The sequence below is a fragment of the Mauremys reevesii genome, linkage group 24, assembly GCF_016161935.1.
Source record: "Mauremys reevesii isolate NIE-2019 linkage group 24, ASM1616193v1, whole genome shotgun sequence".
Lineage (NCBI taxonomy): Eukaryota > Metazoa > Chordata > Testudines > Geoemydidae > Mauremys > Mauremys reevesii.
In genome coordinates, this window is record NC_052646.1 from 8,392,854 (window position 1) to 8,411,385 (window position 18,532).

General features: G+C 60.0%; 1 protein-coding gene across 3 annotated transcripts in view; it reads left to right on the top strand.

Annotated features, from left to right (window-relative positions):
- Positions 1-18,532, top strand: part of LOC120390172 (unconventional myosin-Ie-like) — a 35,151-nt gene that overhangs the window by 7,548 nt on the left and 9,071 nt on the right. For 2 of the 3 annotated variants that reach the window (XM_039512557.1, XM_039512558.1), the window contains exons 2-18: positions 3,406-3,543; positions 5,167-5,256; positions 8,711-8,805; positions 9,593-9,680; positions 9,818-9,907; positions 10,765-10,896; positions 10,991-11,125; positions 11,510-11,642; positions 12,393-12,589; positions 12,810-12,890; positions 13,301-13,387; positions 13,947-14,033; positions 14,552-14,719; positions 15,551-15,636; positions 16,162-16,243; positions 17,603-17,709; positions 18,018-18,116. In XM_039512557.1, coding sequence (XP_039368491.1) covers positions 3,406-3,543; positions 5,167-5,256; positions 8,711-8,805; positions 9,593-9,680; positions 9,818-9,907; positions 10,765-10,896; positions 10,991-11,125; positions 11,510-11,642; positions 12,393-12,589; positions 12,810-12,890; positions 13,301-13,387; positions 13,947-14,033; positions 14,552-14,719; positions 15,551-15,636; positions 16,162-16,243; positions 17,603-17,709; positions 18,018-18,116 — 1,895 coding nt within the window. Of the gene's footprint in view, positions 1-1,792; positions 1,812-3,405; positions 3,544-5,166; positions 5,257-8,710; positions 8,806-9,592; positions 9,681-9,817; positions 9,908-10,764; positions 10,897-10,990; positions 11,126-11,509; positions 11,643-12,392; positions 12,590-12,809; positions 12,891-13,300; positions 13,388-13,946; positions 14,034-14,551; positions 14,720-15,550; positions 15,637-16,161; positions 16,244-17,602; positions 17,710-18,017; positions 18,117-18,532 lie in introns of those variants that run through there. The other variant, XM_039512559.1, reaches the window with a different exon arrangement.

The following is an 18,532-nucleotide window of genomic DNA, read 5'->3' on the forward strand; positions in this document are numbered from 1 at the left end:
CGCCTGGCTGGCTCCAGCCGGGCAGCCACTCATGCTCCAGGCAGCGCGGTAGGGGGCAGGGGAGTTTGGGGTGGTGGTCATGGGGTGTGAATAGGGTTGGGGTGGTCAGAGGGCGAGGAACAGGGGTGGTGTTGATTGGGTGCAGGGGTCCCGGGGGGCAGGCCGGAACGGGGGGGGGGGATGGGGCCGCGGGGGGCAGTCAGGGGCAGAAGTTCCAGGGGCGGTCAGGGAGAAGGCGGGGTTGGATGGGGCAGGGGTCTGGGTGGGGGCAGTCAGGAATGAGAGGAGGGGTTGGATGGGGCGGCGAGGGGCAGTTTGGGGTGGGGGTTCCTGGGGCGGTCAGGGGACAGGGAGCAGGAGTCCCGGGGGGGCCGTTGGGGCAAGAAGCAGGGGAGGTTGGATGGGGGTGGGGGCCGGGCCACGCCTGGCTGTTTGGGGGAGGCACAGCCTCCCCTAACTGGCCCTCCATACAGTTTCCGAAACCCGATGTGGCCCTCAGGCCAAAAAGTTTGCCCGTCCCTGGCCTAGTGCCACGGGCCCCATGGGCTCTGCCACCATCCAAATACATCATATGGTTTTTTTCGTATTTACTCTGCATCCTCTAGAGCTGGGCCAGCAGGAGGGGCGAATGAGGCAGGTGTCACTGCACGCAGGCGCCAGCCCCAAGTGCTCAAACACCAGGAGTCAGTCCCCAGAAATCACCAGCTTGGCTGTAAAAATCCGCAGATTTAAAACAAACCAAAAAAACCCAAACAAAACCGCTGTTTGAACCTTCAGGGCTCGTGCCAAGCTTTCCACGGAGAGGTGGGAGAGCTCAGGGGTTAGGGTGCCAGCTTCAGACTTGATTCCTGGGTTCAATTCTTTGCTCTGTCACTGACTTCCCTGTGGAACCTTGAACCAGTCATTTTGTGCCACAGTTTTCCCCTCTGTACAATGGGGATAATCACGCTGCCCTGCCTCCTGGGGGGCTGTGAAGGTAGACACGCTGAACTGTGTCAGGTGTTTAGATACTATGGAGATGGAGGACAGATAATTTACAAGGGTTAGAAACTTGGGTTTTCTTAAAGGAAACAGAATCTCCCGTGACTCCAGGAGCTGGGGATTGAATTAAGTCCCCAAATACTGCGGAAGAGTCGGCAGCTTCATGGCTATGACCAGCGGTCAGGCCTGGCTCTCTGACCCTGCTCCACGCAGGCCGGGGTGGCCTGGTCTAGCACCCGCAAGGAGAACGTCGTCCTAGCCTTGGCCGGAGCCTCTGCAGCGTTCCCTCCGCGCTGCCCCTCCTCCCGCTGCCATCCCTTCCCTCCGCGAGTGCCACCAGCGTCGGTCGCGTAGCAACTGACCGCTCGCATTGTCTGTGTGGGCCGGAGGACGGAGCGCTTGGCAACAGCCAGGAGCCTGTCTGAAGTTTTCTCGCTGGCTCAGAGCCAGGATTTGGGGGTGGGGGGTGATCGCAGTCACCCGGCCTGGGGAGGGGGCAGGGCAGAGCCACCCATCTTCTGTGCTGATGCAGTGGGGGTGGGGGGGAGAAGTGAATTGTGGTTTGTCTGTTTTTGCAGGGAGGCAGGGGGCAGTCGTGTGCACACACGCAGCCCAAACAACACACACATTCGTGCTCTCTCTCTCTCTCTCTCTCTCTCCCATCTCACCCTGGGGTGCTCCAGATCCTTCCAGCTGTTAACCCAGCGGGGGCAAGAATCGCGGTTCCCTTTGCCAGTAGCGTCCGTCCCAGCCCTCCCCGCCCGCTGGGCAAGACCACTAGATCGTGAGCAGTTTGCGCTCCTGGGAGGATTCTGTTTCCATCCGTGTGGGTCAGTTTCTCTCCCGGCTGAAATCAAGGGCAAAGCGTCTCTGTCAATTAATCATGGAGATTGGCAGAGAGGGGAAAGTCAAACCCTCATGATGCACCCGGGATGGTAACAACACCTGGCAGGGTTGCAGCAGCCTCTGCAAGGGAGGGTCAGTTGCACCCTTGTATAGATGGGGAAACTGAGGCACACTCGTGGAGGGGGAGGGGTGTGACTTACCCCAGAGCCGTGCACCGAGTTCAGGATACAGCACTTGCAATGTTGCCAACTTTTACCATTTTACCACGAGTCTTGCAATATATGATTAGTTTTTTCTTCAAGTCCCGGCTCCCAGAGTCATACGAGTGCTTGAAAATCTTTAGCTTTAAGTAATTAAGTTTTTTTAAAGGCAGGTTTCTGGCCCCAGTGCTTATGCCGAAACACTTGGAAGCACAACTCTCTAAAGGCGCAAAAAACATGGCAAATAGGGTCCCAGCATTTCTTTGTTTATTAAATCTCATTATTTTTACCCCAATCTCATGATTTTTGTGGACTTGACTCCTGGTTTTTGAACCCCTGGGGCTGGCAAGACGGTGGGAATTCCTGGCCAGATGAAGAAAAAGAGAGAGCGTAGCTCTTTGTTGATGCTGAATGGAGCACAAGACCCCAAAGCCATTGCACGTCTCTGCGCTAAAACGAGATAAATTTGTGTGTGTGAGAGAGAGAGACGCATGTGGTGCCTTGGTGCTGGGGCAGAGGCTGATCATAGATTTACATCCTCTTGGTCTTTGTAGCATCATTGTCCTGCATTTCAGTTTATAAGCTACAGACACCCGGGCATCATGCAGCCTCTTCTAGGGTGGAGCACGGCAGCCAGTTACACAGGACAAGGCAGAGGAGTTTGGCCTAAGGGCACTGAGCAAGAGGCCACGGGTCTCAAGTACTCGTGCAGCCCAGACAAGGCTTCTGCTTTCATGGTCGCAGCTACACTCCACGCCCTTTGGGGCAGGGACAGTCTGGTCTGTGTTTGTACAGCACCTGGCACCAGGTACTCCTGGTCTGTGCCTGGTCGCCTAAGTGTTACCGTAATACACCTAATAAATAATGTGCAGTGCCTACCCCCCTGGGGTCCTGGTCCATGATTGGGGCTTCTAGGTGCTACCGTAATACACCTAATAAGTAACGTACTGTGCCTAGCACAATGGGTTTCTGGTCTGTGACTGGGGTGCCCTGGCGCTACCGTAATACAAATAATAGGAGACCCAGATGAGATTGGGGCTCCACTGGGCCAGGCGCTGCACAGGCACAGAGCCCATGATTGAGACAGAGAAAGCTGGGGAAGGAGATCCCTGTTTCACGGATGGGCCCAGAGAGATCACATGACTCCCCAGGGTCACATGGGGTGTCCATGGCAGGGAGCTGAGCCTAGATCTCCTGGTTGCCAGCCCGGTGCCGGACTCTCACAGCCCAAGCCGCCAGTTTTGCAGCCCTAAGCCATCCCCTCCCTGTCTGGAGCAGAACCTGACGTGTTTGCTGAGCACCGGCGTCGCCCGGGCTCCCCCGCCCTGAGCTTAGCCAGAGCTGTGACCTGTCCCGTTGTGTTCCCCTCCCCGCGCAGGGCAGCAAGGAGCGCTACCACTGGCAGGCGCAGAATGTCAAGCACAGCGGGGTGGACGACATGGTGCTGCTGGCCAAGATCAGCGAGGACGCCATCGTGGAGAACCTCAAGAAACGCTTCCTGGATGACTACATCTTCGTATCCTTGTCGGGCTGGGAGCAGGCTGGGCGACGCCGGGAACTTGGAGGATGTGGCAGGGGAGGAGGGAAATGCTGATTGCTCCCTGGCCCAAAGAGACAGCAGTTTGCAAAGGGGTGCGGGGGTCAAGCCCCAGCTTCCCCAGGGTTGGCTGGTTCTGGATCGGCCCATTGCCAGGGTAACTCATGGAGCAATCGAGGCATCTCAGGCATCAGTGAGATGCTTTTAACGATCATATCGGTACCGTGATGGATTATTAGTATAATTTGTATCTTGGTAGCGGCCCCAGTGTGTTGGGCTGGGCCCAGGCAGAGATGCAGAGTGAGAGACAGTTGCTGCCTGGGAGAGCTCATAGTCTGAATAGGCATGATGGACAAAAGGTGGGGAGGGGAAACCGAGGCACAGAGCAGGAATGTGAATTCCCAAAATCACCCAGTAGGGCTTTAGAGACAGGAACAGAACTCAGGCATGGATGGATGGGACCAAATTCAGTATTTTACTCAGAGAATCCCCTAATTAGAGCCAGTTGGAAAACAGATTTTCTGTCTCACGAAAAATTTGGAGATTTCAGAGTTTTGTTTCATCCCGAATCACGATGAAAAGCCAAAATTTAAAAAAAAATTGCAAAACAAAATTCTGAAGGAAAAAAATATCATTTGGGGTCAGTGAAAACGTTTCATGTCGGTTTTGATCCTTTTACTTTTTAAAGATAAAATAGAGAAAATTTCAAAATCGACTGTCATTCTGAAACAAAAAATCGGAACTTTTCCGAAAATGTCCCGATGGGATGGGTTTGAGAGCTTTGAAACATTTTCCTTTTTTTTTCATGAAACTTAATCGAAATGGAGACGACTGTGCAAAAAAACCTTCAATTTTGAGTAGATGGTGTTTTCTGATGAAAACTGGTCGAAAACTTTCCATCCATCTCTACCCCTAATCTCTGCCTGGATCCAGGTCTCTCCTTAGCCCTCTTCCTGCTGGACCTGGGAGGCACGTTAGTTACGGCTGTGCCATAAACACACACCCCAGCCTGGGGCCTGGATAATGAAACTGACTAGGAGCAAAAGCAACTTGGGAGTGGAGTGGGGGGTGATCAACCCGCATTGATGGGGACAAATAACAGAGATGCTGCAAATTTCTTCTGTGTGTTGAATAATCCTGGGTGCTTTTCTTAATGGCCAGGTAGGGAGTTTAATTGTAAATGCAGGGGCTCTTGCTCGTCAGGTACATCTGTCTGATGGGTGTTTATAATGCATGGGTTGCTGAGAGGTTGTAATGACCCCTTGCATGGGACTGAACCCACCACAGCGTGTCCCTCCACCACTTGAGTGAAAGGGGGAATTCTGTTAGCTGGAAAGAGGTAGTAGGCTATTACCCTAGAAAGGGACAAGGCACACATTTTATCAGCAGGTAGCAGTGTCCGTGTGTCTGCTGCTGTGCGGATTCGGTGGGCGGGGGTGTGTGAATGTGATTGTATGTAGTAACCGTGTGCGGCCCTTTAAATGTGGGGTGGGCTGTGTGGGACAGGTGGCTCTGGATCGGGCTCTGAGGAACCCTGGGTTCTTTTCCATTGCTTCTTCACTTCCTATCGTCGCTGGTCGATCCTTATCTCGGAAACCCCAGACGTACATCGGGCCGGTCCTCATCTCCGTCAACCCTTTCAAACAGCTGCCCTACTTCACCGATCGCGAGATTGACATGTACCAGGGAGCTGTAAGTAATGGGGGAGGGGGGAGGAAATGGGGAAACTGCCCCCAAAACATCCCACCGGGGGTTCCAATTCCACTGTGACCCCCTCCCCATAGCAGAGGCCATGGAGTGGGAGCAGGGGTACCTCTATGCAGGGTAATTATCAAATAGCAGGGTGTGGGGACATGGATTTGATTCAGATCACGGAGAGGGCAGGAGCCATTCAGAAGCAGGCTGGCCTCCCCCCAGCTGGGGGCTTGTCCTCCTCGCAGTCTCTGCCCTGTTATCCAAACCTTCGCATGATCCAGATCCCGCCCTCGTCCCCCAGCGTGAGTGTCTCATTCTGGGGGACAAGGGGGTGGGGTAATGTGGCAGTTGGGGTAAACGGGCATATAGCTTATGCAGCATTCGGGAGACTATTACTGGGTCCGGTTTTGGGGCCCACACTTCCAACGGGCTGTTGGCAAATAGGAGAAAATTCAGAAAAACAGCTAGAAGAATGATTCGGTATCGAGAAAACCTGCCTTCTCGGGCGGGATTTAATCTATTTAGTTTACCAAAGAGAGGGCTAAGGGGTGATATGATCACCGTCCAGGGGGACAAGATTTCTGGTAGGACACCACTCTCCAGCAGACAAAGGCAGAGCCAAATCCAGTAGTTGGAAAGTGCTGAAGCCAGACAAATTTTGATGAGGAATAAGGTTTTTAGCAGCGGAGGGTAATTTACCCTTGGGACAATTTACCAAGGATCGTGGTGGATTTTCCATAACTTGCTCTCTGGGAATCAAGATGGGATTTTTTTTCTAAAAGCTGTGCTCTAGCTCAACCACCAGATATGGGCTGGATGTAGGAACCGCTGGGTGAGGTTCTCTGGCCTGGGCTATAGAGGAGGTTGGACCCTCAATCCCTTGCACCTCTCCCCTGAGCCAGTAACAAGTAGCAACTTCAATCCATGGATCTTTCTGTGCTTTGCAGAGGTGGGTTGGTATTGTTAGCCCCATGTTCTAGCTGGCAGAGAGGAGAGGGGACCTGCTCATGCACGCGGAGCGGAGACTGTGGGGGAAGTTCCCCCTTCTTCTGGCGCATCCAGTGATGGGCTGGATGGATCCTGGACTAGATGGGCCTTTTGGTTGCTCCTCTCTGGCTCCTCCTCAGTCCAGAGAGGTAGATACACTGGAGGGTAGGAATAGGGTCCAGAGTGACCTAGACAAATTGGAGGATTGGGCCAAAAGAAATCTGATGAGGTCCAACAGAGTCCTGCACTTAGGACGGAAGTATCCCAGGCACCGCTTCAGCCTGGGGACCGACTGGCTAAGCAGCAGTTCTGCAGAAAAGGACCTGAGTATTACAGTGGACAAGAAGCTGGATATGAGTCAGCAGTGTGCCCTGGTTGCCAAGAAGGCCAAGGGCATATTGGGCTGCATTAGTAGGAGCACTGCCAGGAGATCGAGGGAAGTGATTAGTCCCCTTTATTCGGCACTGGTGAGGCCACACCTGGAGTGTTGCATCCAGTTTTGGCCCCCCCACGACAGAAGGGATGTGGACAAATTGAAGAGAGTCCAGCGAAGGGCAACAGAAATGATTAGGGGGCTGGGACACATGAGTTACGAGGAGAGGCTGAGGGAACTGGGATTGTTTAGTCTGCAGAAGAGAAGAGTGAGAAGATTTGATAGCAGCCTTCAACTACCTGAAGGGGGGTTCCAAAGAGGATGCAGCTTGGCTGTTCTCAGTGGTAGCAGATGACAGAACAAGGAGCAACGGTCTCAAGTTGCAGTGGGGGAGGTTTAGGTTGGATATTAGGAAACGCTATTTCACTAGGAGGGTGGTGAAGCACTGGAATGGGTTCCCTAGGGAGGTGGTGGAATCTCCTTCCTTAGAGGTTTTTAAGGTCAGGCTTGACAAAGCCCTGGCTGGGATGATTTAGTTGGGGTTGGTCCTGCTTTGAGCAGGGGGTTGGACTAGATACCTCCTGAGGTCTCTTCCAACCCTAATTTTCTATGATTCTATGTAGCAGAGTGGGGCCTGCTCCCCAAATGGGAGGGAGCCCAAGGCCGCCCAGCTCTGGTGTCTCCCAGAGCAGGCTCCAGGCAGATCCCCAGGCGTAGGCTGAGCGAAAACGTTGGTTAAGCCTGGCTTGGCTAAACGGGGTAGGGGTTGGCTGTAGTTTGAAGAAGGGTTTCCCCATCAGTGCCTGGCCTGCGAGGGGGTGCATCTGGCGGGGTGACCCACAAGGAGCCCCGGGAGTGAATCCCAGCTGGGAAAGTCCCCTTCTGCCCCTGGGAGGGGAAGATAATTCCTGAAGCTGGTGAGTCATCCTGGCAGGAATTCTCAGCTGGGAGCCCCGCCTTGCTGCCAGGACACCGAGGGGGCGTGTGCGATCCACACCCAGCTCCAGCAAGGCCCCTGCCTGCAGCACCCCATCGCCTCTCCCCATGGGAGCTGCCTTGCTCCCAGCCTGCCCCCTAGTGGCAGGTGCAGAGACATTCCCTGCTCAGTATCCTAGATCCCAAAGAGACATCTGGGTGCTCCGTTCAGTGCAGTTCCCGACTCCCCTCCTGAAAACCCAGCAGCCTTGTCACTGTCCTAGGGAACGGGGGCGCTGATAGAGGGAGCGCGCTGAGCCCCTGCAAGGGGACCGTGCGCCTGCCACGCTCCTGATCCGCTGGCGTCTCCTCTCCAGGGGTGCAGCTCGGGGCTTGAGATCTGCTGGCGTCTCCTCTCCAGGGGTGCAACTCGGGGCTCGAGATCCGCGGGCGGATTCGTGGCAGGAGCTATCTCCCGGTGTAGCGGTGGGGGTGCTGAGACGGGTTTGCAGGAGGCCCGGGGCGATCTGGCTAGATCAGCCCACTAGTTCCCATCAAGGCTGTTTCCAGGGACGCAGGGGTCTAGGCTGGCCTAAGGACGTGCAGGGAGGCTGACACAGGACTCCTGGGTTCTCTTCCCAGCTCAGCCGCTGACCTTGCGCAAGTCATTTCCCTGCTCCGGGCCTCAGTTTCCCCATCTGTGAAATAGGGGTGGCACTGATTTACCCTCCCTGCGAGGGTTAATTAAGGTCTGTGAAGAATTCCTGTGTAATTAAGGTCTTTGAGATCCCTGGGAGGAAGGCAAAGGGATAACATGATTTGGGAGACCTCGTCCTCTGCCCCCCAAAGCCCTATGTCATTTTGAGCTCACTGTGTCCCCCAAGTCCTTACAAGTCTCCAGTGTGTTTTGTTTGCCAAGCGCTCACCAGAGTGCGTGGAACGAAGGTCCCTGGAGCGCTGACATGGGCTGTAAGTTCTTTGGGGCAGGAACTGTGTTCACTGTGTTTGTACAAACCCCGCACTGCAATGGGGATCCCGGAATGGAGCCCCCCCAGTGCCACCTGAAACAAATAACTAGAGAGCTGGGGTCTCCTCGCCTGCCCCCTCCCTGTGAACAAACGTCCCGACTCCTGCACAGTGGAATAACCGAGTCCCCTACCGGTGCGTTGGTTGCAGGCCCAGTACGAGAACCCGCCCCACATCTATGCCCTGGCCGATAACATGTACCGCAACATGCTGATCGACGGGGAGAACCAGTGCGTCATCATCAGGTAGGGCGGGGCCGGGAACAGGGGCAGAAGCCACTGGGGCAAGAGGGTGGGGGCAGAAGCAGGGTCCACATCTGGAGCCCGGAAGGGGAGGGGGACGGACGGACGTAGGGTCCACATCTGGGCATGTGCCAAGTTCTAGCTCTAAGACCTTTCCTGGTGCCCGGGTCACACACCGGGGGTACCAGAGCAGCGTAGCTCTGCCAGGCTGGCCGTAGCCCTCCGGCAAGTTGGCAGAGACTGCTGGGAGAGCCCCTCCCTCTCCCATCCCCCCATGACAACCTGGTGTCCGTCTCTACGTTTTACTGATGGGGAGATTGAGGCGTGGTCCTGCAGTCCCTGCTGGCAGCCCTGGCAGGGTGGGGTTGGACGCTGCGCAGGTCCCGACACCCACCCTCCTCGCCCACATTCGGGGAGGAGACTCTGTCTCTGGCTAGTTACCAGAGTACTTGAGCAAGTCCCAGTCGTTACCATATTTATCCTAGTAACCCACCCCATGAGGCAGGGCTGTTCCCCCCAGGCTGTAGACGGGGAACTCAGGCTAAGGGACTGATGGAGCAGAGAGCTGAGCCCGGGGCTCCCAAGTTCAAGGCTGGTGCCCTGACCACTGGGCCATTCTGCCTCCTTTAAAGGAGAGTCTCTGTCTGGCTTCAAGCAGGGCAGGAAAAACGTAGATGCAACGAACCAGGTTCTCCTCCCAGGCTCCCTGACCTCCAGAAGGCACTGGGCTAGGGTGGGGCGTCCTCCCTGGTGGGGTGGAGAAGCCAGCGTTCGCCCGTCTCTCTTGCAGTGGGGAGAGCGGCGCTGGCAAGACGGTGGCGGCCAAATACATCATGAGCTACATCTCCAAGGTGTCCGGCGGGGGCCCCAAAGTGCAGGTACCGCAGGGCGTGACAGGGCAGGGGGGAAGCAGTGGGGGTCCGGGAGCCCGGGCTGGCTGGGAGCAGTTGGGCTGGGGGTTCCTGCAGGGCCGGAGCTGATGGCCTCCTCTAACGAGCATCCTGCTTCCCCCCAGCACGTCAAGGACATCATCCTGAAATCCAACCCGCTCCTGGAGGCCTTTGGAAACGCCAAGACCGTTCGCAACAATAACTCCAGCCGCTTCGTGAGTGCCCGGGCTCCCAGAGGCTTTGCCAGTCCCCCTGATCGGGGCGCTCGGCAGCGCCTGGGCTCCCAGGGGCTTTGCCCATCCCTCCTGATCGGGGCGCTCGGCAGCGCCTGCCGGGGCCTGGCAGGCAGCCTGCCCTCTGCCCCCTGCCAGCTGGCCGTCGCGGAGTGCTTCACAGCCACGCACCAACTCAGCCTCACAACCCCTCCCTGCAGCTTAGTGCCATTAGCTGCATTTTACTGATGGGGAAACTGAGGCATGGAGAGGGAACGGGACCTGTTGCAATGCGTCAGTGGCAGAGCTGGGAGTTAGAGCCCAGATGTCGGGCTCCCAGTCTCCTCCTGCAATAGCTGCTAGATGCTGCTCTGCTACCACAGCTGGCGAATTGAACCCAGGAGTCCGGACTCCCAGGTCTCTGTTCTACCCACTCCCCTCCCAGAGCTGGGAACAGAACCCAGGCATCCTGACTCCCAGTCCGCCCCCCGCTCTAGATCACTAGCCCCCACTCCTCCTCCGGAACAGAACCCAGGAGTCCTGGCTCCCAGCCTCCCCAACCCACCAGCCCCCACTCCTCCTCCGGAACAGAACCCAGGATTCCTGGCTCCCAGCCTCCCCAACCCACTAGCTCCCACTCTCCTCCCAGAGCTGGGGACAGAACCCAGGAGTCCTGCCTCCCAGGAGTTGGCTTGATCACCAGACCCTGCTCAGCGAGCGAGGAGGCCAGCTGAACCCTTTGCCCGTTAGGCTCTGGGGTCTCGAGCACGTCCCGGGCGGGGGATGCTCTGGGGGTGGCGTCTCTGCTGCGGGGACCTAGCCTGGGGGTCCGGCTCACCTGGCCTCCCCTCCCGCCCCAGGGCAAGTACTTCGAGATCCAGTTCAGCCGAGGCGGGGAGCCCGACGGGGGCAAGATCTCCAACTTCCTGCTGGAGAAGTCACGGGTGGTGAGCCAGAACCCCGGCGAGAGGAGCTTCCACGTCTACTACCAGGTGCGTGGGTGGGGGCAGGGTCTGCGCTGAGCCCAGTACCCCCTCCCCCCCGCCAGCGCGTGACCCCCCCGCTCTGTCCTCTCTCCCTGCCCAGCTGCTGGAGGGCGCCTCCCCGGAGCAGCGGGAGAACCTGGGCGTCACCAGCCCGGATTATTATTACTACCTCAACCAGTCGGCGTCCTACAAGGTGGACGACATGAACGACCGGCAGGAGTTCCAGGAGACGCTGGTACGGGAGGAGGGGTGGGGGGGCGTTTACACAGCCAGATCGGTGCAAGGAGCTCACGGTCCCCCATGGTGTCCCCAACCCCCTGCCTGCTGCCCCCCCCACGCTCATCACAGTGCCTCCAACCACTTCCTGGTGCCCCCATCCCCCAACCCACGTCTTCTGCCACCATAGAGCCCCCCCCCCTACTGCTCCCCATCCCCCAACCCTCATCCTGGTGCCCCCCTGCTATGGCGCTCCCCATCCCCCCCAGTGCTCCCCCCATCCTTGTGCCCCCCCCAACTTCCCATCCTGGGCCTCTGAGCTCCCATCCCCCCGCCCCACCCCTGTTCCCAGCCTGGCGTCAGCGCCCCCAGCCTGACGCCTCCCCCTGCTCCCTGTCCCCAGGCGGCCATGGAGGTGGTGGGGCTCTCTGGGGAGGAGCAGGCCCTGGTGCTGCAGATCGTGGCCGGGATCCTTCACCTGGGCAACATCAGCTTCCGGGAGGAGGGGAACTACGCCGCCGTGGAGAGCGAGGACTGTGAGTGGGGGGCCAGAGGGCACTGGGGTGGGGGCCCTCTCGGGGGCTGGCTCGGTGTGGATATGGTGTGGGGGGGTCTGTCAGGCCTGGCTCGGGGGTGGGGACGGTGTAGGGGGATCCCCATCAGGGCGCGGCTTGGGGCCTGGGGGGGGGGTGTCACAACCTGGCTTTGGGGCCTGGGGGGGGTGTCAGGGCCCGGCTCGGGGCCTGGGGTGTCAGGGCCCGGCTCGGGGCCTGGGGGTGTCAGGGCCTGGCTTGGGGACTGGGGGTGTCAGGGCCTGGCTTGGGGCCTGTGGGGGTGTCACAGCCTGGCTTGGGATCTGGCTTGGGGTTGGGGCGGCCCTGTCAGGGTCTGGCTCAGAGTGGATCTGGAATCACAGAATCGTAGAATATCAGGGTTGGAAGGGGCCTCGGGGATGGGGGTCTGTCAGGCACCTGATGCGGGGAACCTGACTTGTGTGGCCCAGGGATCTGCCTCCATCCATTGGGGGGCCCCACCTTCTCCTGTTTCCTTCCCCCCTCCCATCCTCTCCCTCTGGGGAGGAGGGTCCCCTGGGGATGGGGCTCCACCGGCCCCTCTGGATGTGCGGGGGCTGAGGACGGTGATTCCCCACCCACCTTGAAGGCAGGCGGGAGGGAGGCGAATCCAGCAGCCGGGGTTGGGGTGAAGGGGGGGGAGCTGTGCTGAGAAGCAGATGGGGTTGGGGTGCTGCCCCTGACACCCTCCCCCCTTATCCTCGCCCTCCCCAGTCCTGGCTTTCCCCACCTACCTCCTGGGCATCGACCAGGGCCGGCTGAAGGAGAAGCTGACCAGCCGGAAGATGGACAGCCGGTGGGGCGGCAAGTCGGAGGTGATCGACGTGACGCTCAACGCCGAGCAGGCCAGCTTCACCCGCGACGCCCTCGCCAAGGCGCTCTACTCCCGGCTCTTCGACTACCTGGTGGACGTGAGTCACCCACCCCGGGGGCCCCGTGTCGAGCTGCCGCCGGGCCCCCACCTGCTCTCTCTGTGGGGACTTGGTGTCCGATCCCCCTCAACCCCACTTCATCCCCCCCACCAGTGACCCTTCCAGGGCTCTGTCGCCCCCCGTACACACACACACTGTAATTTTCCAGGCAAAACCCTGAATTCCCACCTCCACCCCCCATTCTCTGCTCTGCCCCCAGGCTGTCAACAAAGCGATGCAGAAGGACTACGAGGAATATAACGTCGGGGTGCTGGACATTTACGGCTTCGAGATCTTCCAGGTACCGCGGGGCAGGGGCGCGAGAGCGACCGTCCTGGGCTTTTGGGTTCCTAGGTCCCCTCCTGGCTCCCCGGCTTTCGGGGGCTTGGGCTAGCAGAAGAGGAGAAGCACGTTGAGAAGATCTGGGATTCCCCCTCCTCCAACCATTTGCAACCCCCTTCTCCCCTGGGGGCTGTGGGGGGGCGACAGACAGCGCGTGAGCTGGGTGCCAAGGATGCCCCGTTGCCGCCCAGGCCCTTGGCTCGTCTCAGCTGTCTGTGACATCCCCTTCTGCTGCTCTGAGCGAGCCAGAGCCCCCTTTGGTCGCGCTCTGCCTCCCACGAGGGGCGGGGGGAGACCTCCATGCCAGCATGGCCCTGCCCAGCGTAGACCCCGGGTGCCTGATGGGTCTGTCTGTCTCCCCCGCCGCAGAAAAACGGCTTTGAGCAATTCTGCATCAACTTTGTGAACGAGAAGCTGCAGCAGATTTTCATTGAGCTCACCCTGAAGGCAGAGCAGGTGAGGGGCAGGGGGTGAGGTGGGTAAAGGGAGGGGACAGGGGGAGGAGCAGGTGGTGGGGTGGGAGGGGACAGGTGGGGAGGGGCAGATGAGGGGGAGGAGGGGGTGGGGGAGGGGCTGGTGTGGGGTGGGAATGGGTGGGTGGGGTCAGCCAATGGGTTTGCGAGGCAGCGTGGACCAGTGGACAAGGCAGTGAGCTGGGGCCCAGGACCCTGGGTGCTGTTCCCAGGTCTGCCATTGACCCTGGGCAAGATCCTGCCCCTCTTTGTGCCTCAGTTTCCCTTCCTGCCTGTTGCCTAGTGGGCCTTTTGGTGTTTGTACAGCGCCTGGCACAGTGCAGCCCTCGGCCCAGCTGGAGTCTCTGTGGGCTGTGCAGTCTAAGCACTCGTGTCTGCCTCTGGTGGCCGGCACCTGCAACTGCCACCACCTGAGACTGACTCGCCGCTGGGGGTGCCCCCCGGAGTTCGGACATGGGCAGAGCCCAACCCCCACTCTCCCACAAGATCTGGGGCTGCCCCGATCCCAGCACCCCCTCACAATCGTCCCTCCCCCCCCCCAGGAGGAGTACGTCCAGGAAGGGATTCGCTGGAGCCCCATCGATTATTTCAACAACAAGATCGTCTGCGATCTGATCGAGAGCAAAGTGGTGAGCGAGCGGCCGGGCCCCCCCCCTTCCAAATACCTCAGGCCTTGGGGGAAGACAACCTGTGTGACCCCTCCCCCAAGCCTGGGACCGCTGCCGCCTTGAGTCTCTGGTCTCCACGGAACCTGGATCCCCATAACTGCCCCCCTCCTACATCCGTCTGAGCTTGGTGGGGGGCTCTGCCCCCCAGTCTCCCCTTTAATCGGGGTCTCCCTTGTGACCTGGGGTCTCCCTGCCGACCTTTCCTAGTCCCCTTCTTAATCAGGGTCTCCTCGCAATGTGGGGGACCCCCCAGCTTCCCCTTAATTGGGATCTCCCCGGAGCCAAGGGTACCCCCAGTTCCTCTCCCTTAATCGGGGTCTGTTCAGTGCTGAGGGGGAACCCCAAACCCTGCCTCATTGCAGCGCCAGAGCTGCCCAGGAGGGGGCGCTGGCTCTCCTGCTGGCCAGCGCTGGGAGCGCAGGGGCTGGGGAGTGGCGCCCCCTCCTGGCTGAGCGGTCCGGTGTCTCCCCCCCGCCCAGAACCCGCCGGGGCTCATGAGCATCCTGGACGACGTGTGCGCCACCATGCACGCCAAGGGCGAGGGCGCCGACCAGAGCCTGCTGCAGAAGCTGCAGATGGCCGTGGGCACCCACCAGCACTTCAACAGCTGGAACAAGGGCTTCATCATCCACCACTACGCCGGCAAGGTCAGCGTGGGGAGGGCTGGGGGCTGGGTAAAGGGGCGTGGGCGGGACGGGATAAATGAGGGTAGAGGGGAAACGGTGGGGGGGTGCTGGGGACATGGTACAATTACTATAGAGGGGGTGAGGGAGAGGGTAGATTAGGGGTGAGGGTGGCTGAGGAGGGGTAGATGGGGTGCTGGGGAGATGGATGTGGGGTGCTGGAGGGTAAGTTAGGGTGGAGGGTGGGGTATGTGGGGCTGGGGAAGGGAGGCTGGGGAGATGGATGTGGGGTGCTGGAGGGGTAAGTTAGGGTGGAGGGGGAGGGGTATGTGGGGGGGCTGGGGGAAGGGGAGGCTGGGGGAGATGGATGTGGGGGTGCTGGAGGGGTAAGTTAGGGTGGAGGGGGAGGGGTATGTGGGGGGGCTGGGGGAAGGGGAGGCTGGGGGAGATGGATGTGGGGGTGCTGGGGGGTAAGTTAGGGTGGAGGGGGAAGCTGGGGGAGAGGTTGATTCCGGTGGAAGGGGAGGCTGGGTTGGAGGGCAAAGGGGGTCAGGGTTGGGGGGGGCTGTCATAGTTAGGGAGAGGGCTTGGACTGGGGGGGCACCTGGTGCTTTGCCTCAGTAGCTGCGTATTCTAGGCCTTTGGTGTGTCCCGTCCCCCTGCGCGTGCCCCAGTCTGGCGCTCCCTGGCCGTGGCTGGGCTGGCTCCAGGCTGGGCCCCCCTGGGGGGATGGCGGACCTGGGCTCTGTGATGGGGAGGGGCTCATTCCCCTTGGGGAGGCTGTGTGAGGGAGCCCCCCCAGCACGCCGGCTCCAGGCCGTTCCCCGGCTGAGACCCCGGCTCTCCGTCCCTTAGGTCTCCTACGACGTGGAGGGATTCTGTGAGCGAAACCGCGACGTGCTCTTCATCGACCTCATCGAGCTGATGCAGAGCAGTGAGCTGTGAGTGCCACTGCCCCGGGCCAGGAGGGCAGTGCCGGCCAGTGGTTAGAGCAGGGGGGGCCTGGGAGTCAGGACTCCTGGGTTCCGTTCCCAGCTCTGGGAGGGCAGTGGGGTCTAGTGGTTCGAGTGTCGGGGTCGGGAGCCAGGACGCCTGGGTTCTATCCCCAGCTCTGCTGCTTTAGGACGTAACGCCGATAAGAGCTGAATATTTTCATTGCTCGGGCTTATGTATCCAGTACAATAACCCTGCCCTGGGGGCGGCCTTTGGGGGTGGGGGGTGGTAGGGCAGTCCCTGGCCCCGCTGCTGAGGAGACGGCTGAACGGCAGAGTGGGTTTTGTGCTGTGGACGCCTGACCCCTGGGACCTGAGCTGAGGCCCAACAAACTCGTCCCATGCTGGGTTGCTCCTGGGCTGGCCTCCAGCTGGTGATGGAGAGGGCAAAAGGCTCCGTATCCCAGCCAGTCCCTCCCCAAACCTCCCTGCCCCACAAGGCACTGACATCATTTCCCTCCCTCCCCACCTTAGCCCCTTCATCCGAGACCTCTTTCCCGAGAACATCAACGCGGAGAAGAAAGGGCGCCCCACCACAGCTGGGAGCAAGATCAAGGTACCTGAGGGAGGCTGAGGGGAGCAGCCCCATCTCTGCCCAGCACGGAGATCTCCCTGCTGCATCTCTGGGCCTCCCCCAGGCCAGTTGGAGCCGTCGGGGGATTATTCTGGCTCCTATGCTCGGGCTGGGGCAGCTCCGGGAGCACCACTCAGCAGATTCCCCCACTCACCACTCGGCTGGTTTTTGGCTAATGATGCTCAGCTGTCTTATCCCCCACTGCCCCCCGCAACCCTGCTACAGTTTCCATTGGACACAGGATGCCTAGCGCTGCCAGACAGCGGCCGCGCCCCACCCCAGAGCTAGCTGCATTTCAGTGATCCCTGGCTGGGCCTTTTAGTAAGGGGGCGGGGTTTGAGAGATTGGGGGAGGTGCTATCGAAACACGGGACAGTAGATCTGAGCTTTATTATAGTCAGGGCTGGTGCAACCATTTCGGCGACCTAGGTGGTCGCCTAGGGTGCTAGGATTTGGGGGGCGCCATTTTCTTCGGCAGCGACCGCGGTGGCCGGATCTTCAGCCGCCCTGGTCGCTGCCGGCATTTAGGTGGAGGGAGCTGGGGCAGGGGGGTGCGGGGAGGGCCGCCTGCTGCAAGTAAGTGGGGGGGGCGGCACGCAGGGGAACTCCCCGCCCCAGCTCACCCCTGCCCCACCTCCTCCCTGAGCACGCCGTGGCTGCTTCACTTCTCCTGCCTTCCAGGCCTGCCGCACCTAAGCTGATTGATGCCGCAAGCCTGGGAGGCGGGAGAAGTGAAGCAGCCACGGCGTGCTCAGGGAGGAGGCGGGGCAGGGGTGAGCTGGGGCAGGGGGGCAGAGGGTGGGGAGCTGCTGCAGGGGGGCTCAGGGCGGGGGCGCAGGGGGGAGGGCGCAAGGTGGCAGTTTCGCCTAGGGCATGAAACATCCCTGCACTGGCCCTGATTATAGTACAGAGGAGTCGTGTCATACGTGAATTCAACTTACACTATTTTAACTCTACGAGCTCGGCAAAAAAAAAAAAAGAGAAAAATGACAATGTAAATACCATACCTGTAGTGCAGGCGATTCCACCCGCCATTCCCCTCGATGGTCATTTTGACTATACGCGATTTTCGCCTTACGCGCTGACTTTAGACCCTAACCCCCGCGTAAGACGCGACTCCCCTGTAGCAGTGGGATGTCTCTGTCATCATAGGGGTAATACGGCCGCCCATCACCCTGGTATCTGAGTGCCTAGCTCGGCAGCCATATTAGCTGCGACCCCATTTAAAGGATGAAGGGGGGAATGGGGTGGATGGAGGTGGGAAGTGCGGGTGTGTGGGGGGGGCTGGTTACCATAGAAACTCTCCATCTTTTGGGGCTTAAGTTGGTTTGTTCCTTTGAAGAAACAAGCGAACGACCTGGTGGGCACCCTGACGAAGTGCACCCCCCACTACATCCGCTGCATCAAACCCAACGAGACCAAGAGACCCCGCGACTGGGAGGAGAGCAGGTGGGGGCCACGAGCTGGGGGCTGCTCCGCCCTTCCCCCTTGGGCAGCTGTTGTCCCTGCCCCCCCAATCCCCTCACTCCCAGCCTTCGGCCCCTGGGGCGTTTCCCCTTCATTCCTTTCCAGACTGTTCCCTGCTCTGCAGGGCCGGTCGGCGTCTCCGAGTGCCTCCAGCTCCCGGCTCTGGGGGCGGCTGGGCCCCCATCTCCCTACATGGAGGGGCTCTGCTGCCCAGCCAGGGGGAGACGGGTTGGGGAGCAGGGTGTCTGGTTACCCGTCCCTTGCTCAGCCCTGTCGCTGGCTTCCTCCAGGGTGAAGCACCAGGTGGAATACCTGGGCCTGCGGGAGAACATCCGGGTGCGCCGGGCTGGCTACGCCTACCGGCGGGTCTTCCAGAAGTTCCTGCAGAGGTAGGAGCTGCCGTCCCATGGGCAGGGGAGGAGACGGGGCACAAGCCTCGGCCTGTTGCCGCTGGCGCTATAGGAAGGGGCACCGGGCAGAGGAGACGGGGTCCCCCCAATAGGGAACTGGGAGGGAGGCAAGTATGAGCCATGCTGACGCAGGGGTCCTCTCCATGGGGGTCACCTCTGCCCCCTGTGGCTGCTCCGTGTCAGAGGCGGCTGAGTCTGGAGCCCCTCAGCGCAGAGGCTTGTGCTGTGGGCTCCGGAGGCCCCCGGTTCGATCCCAGCGCCGGGGGCCAGCCCGTGAGGGTGGTGGCTGCTCTCATGGCTCGTGTGATGCCACGTGGGCTCAGCAGGGAGGCTCTGGTCCAGGGAACGTGCTGGGGGCAAGGCCAGGGTTTCCCTGCATCGCACCCCGGCTCGCT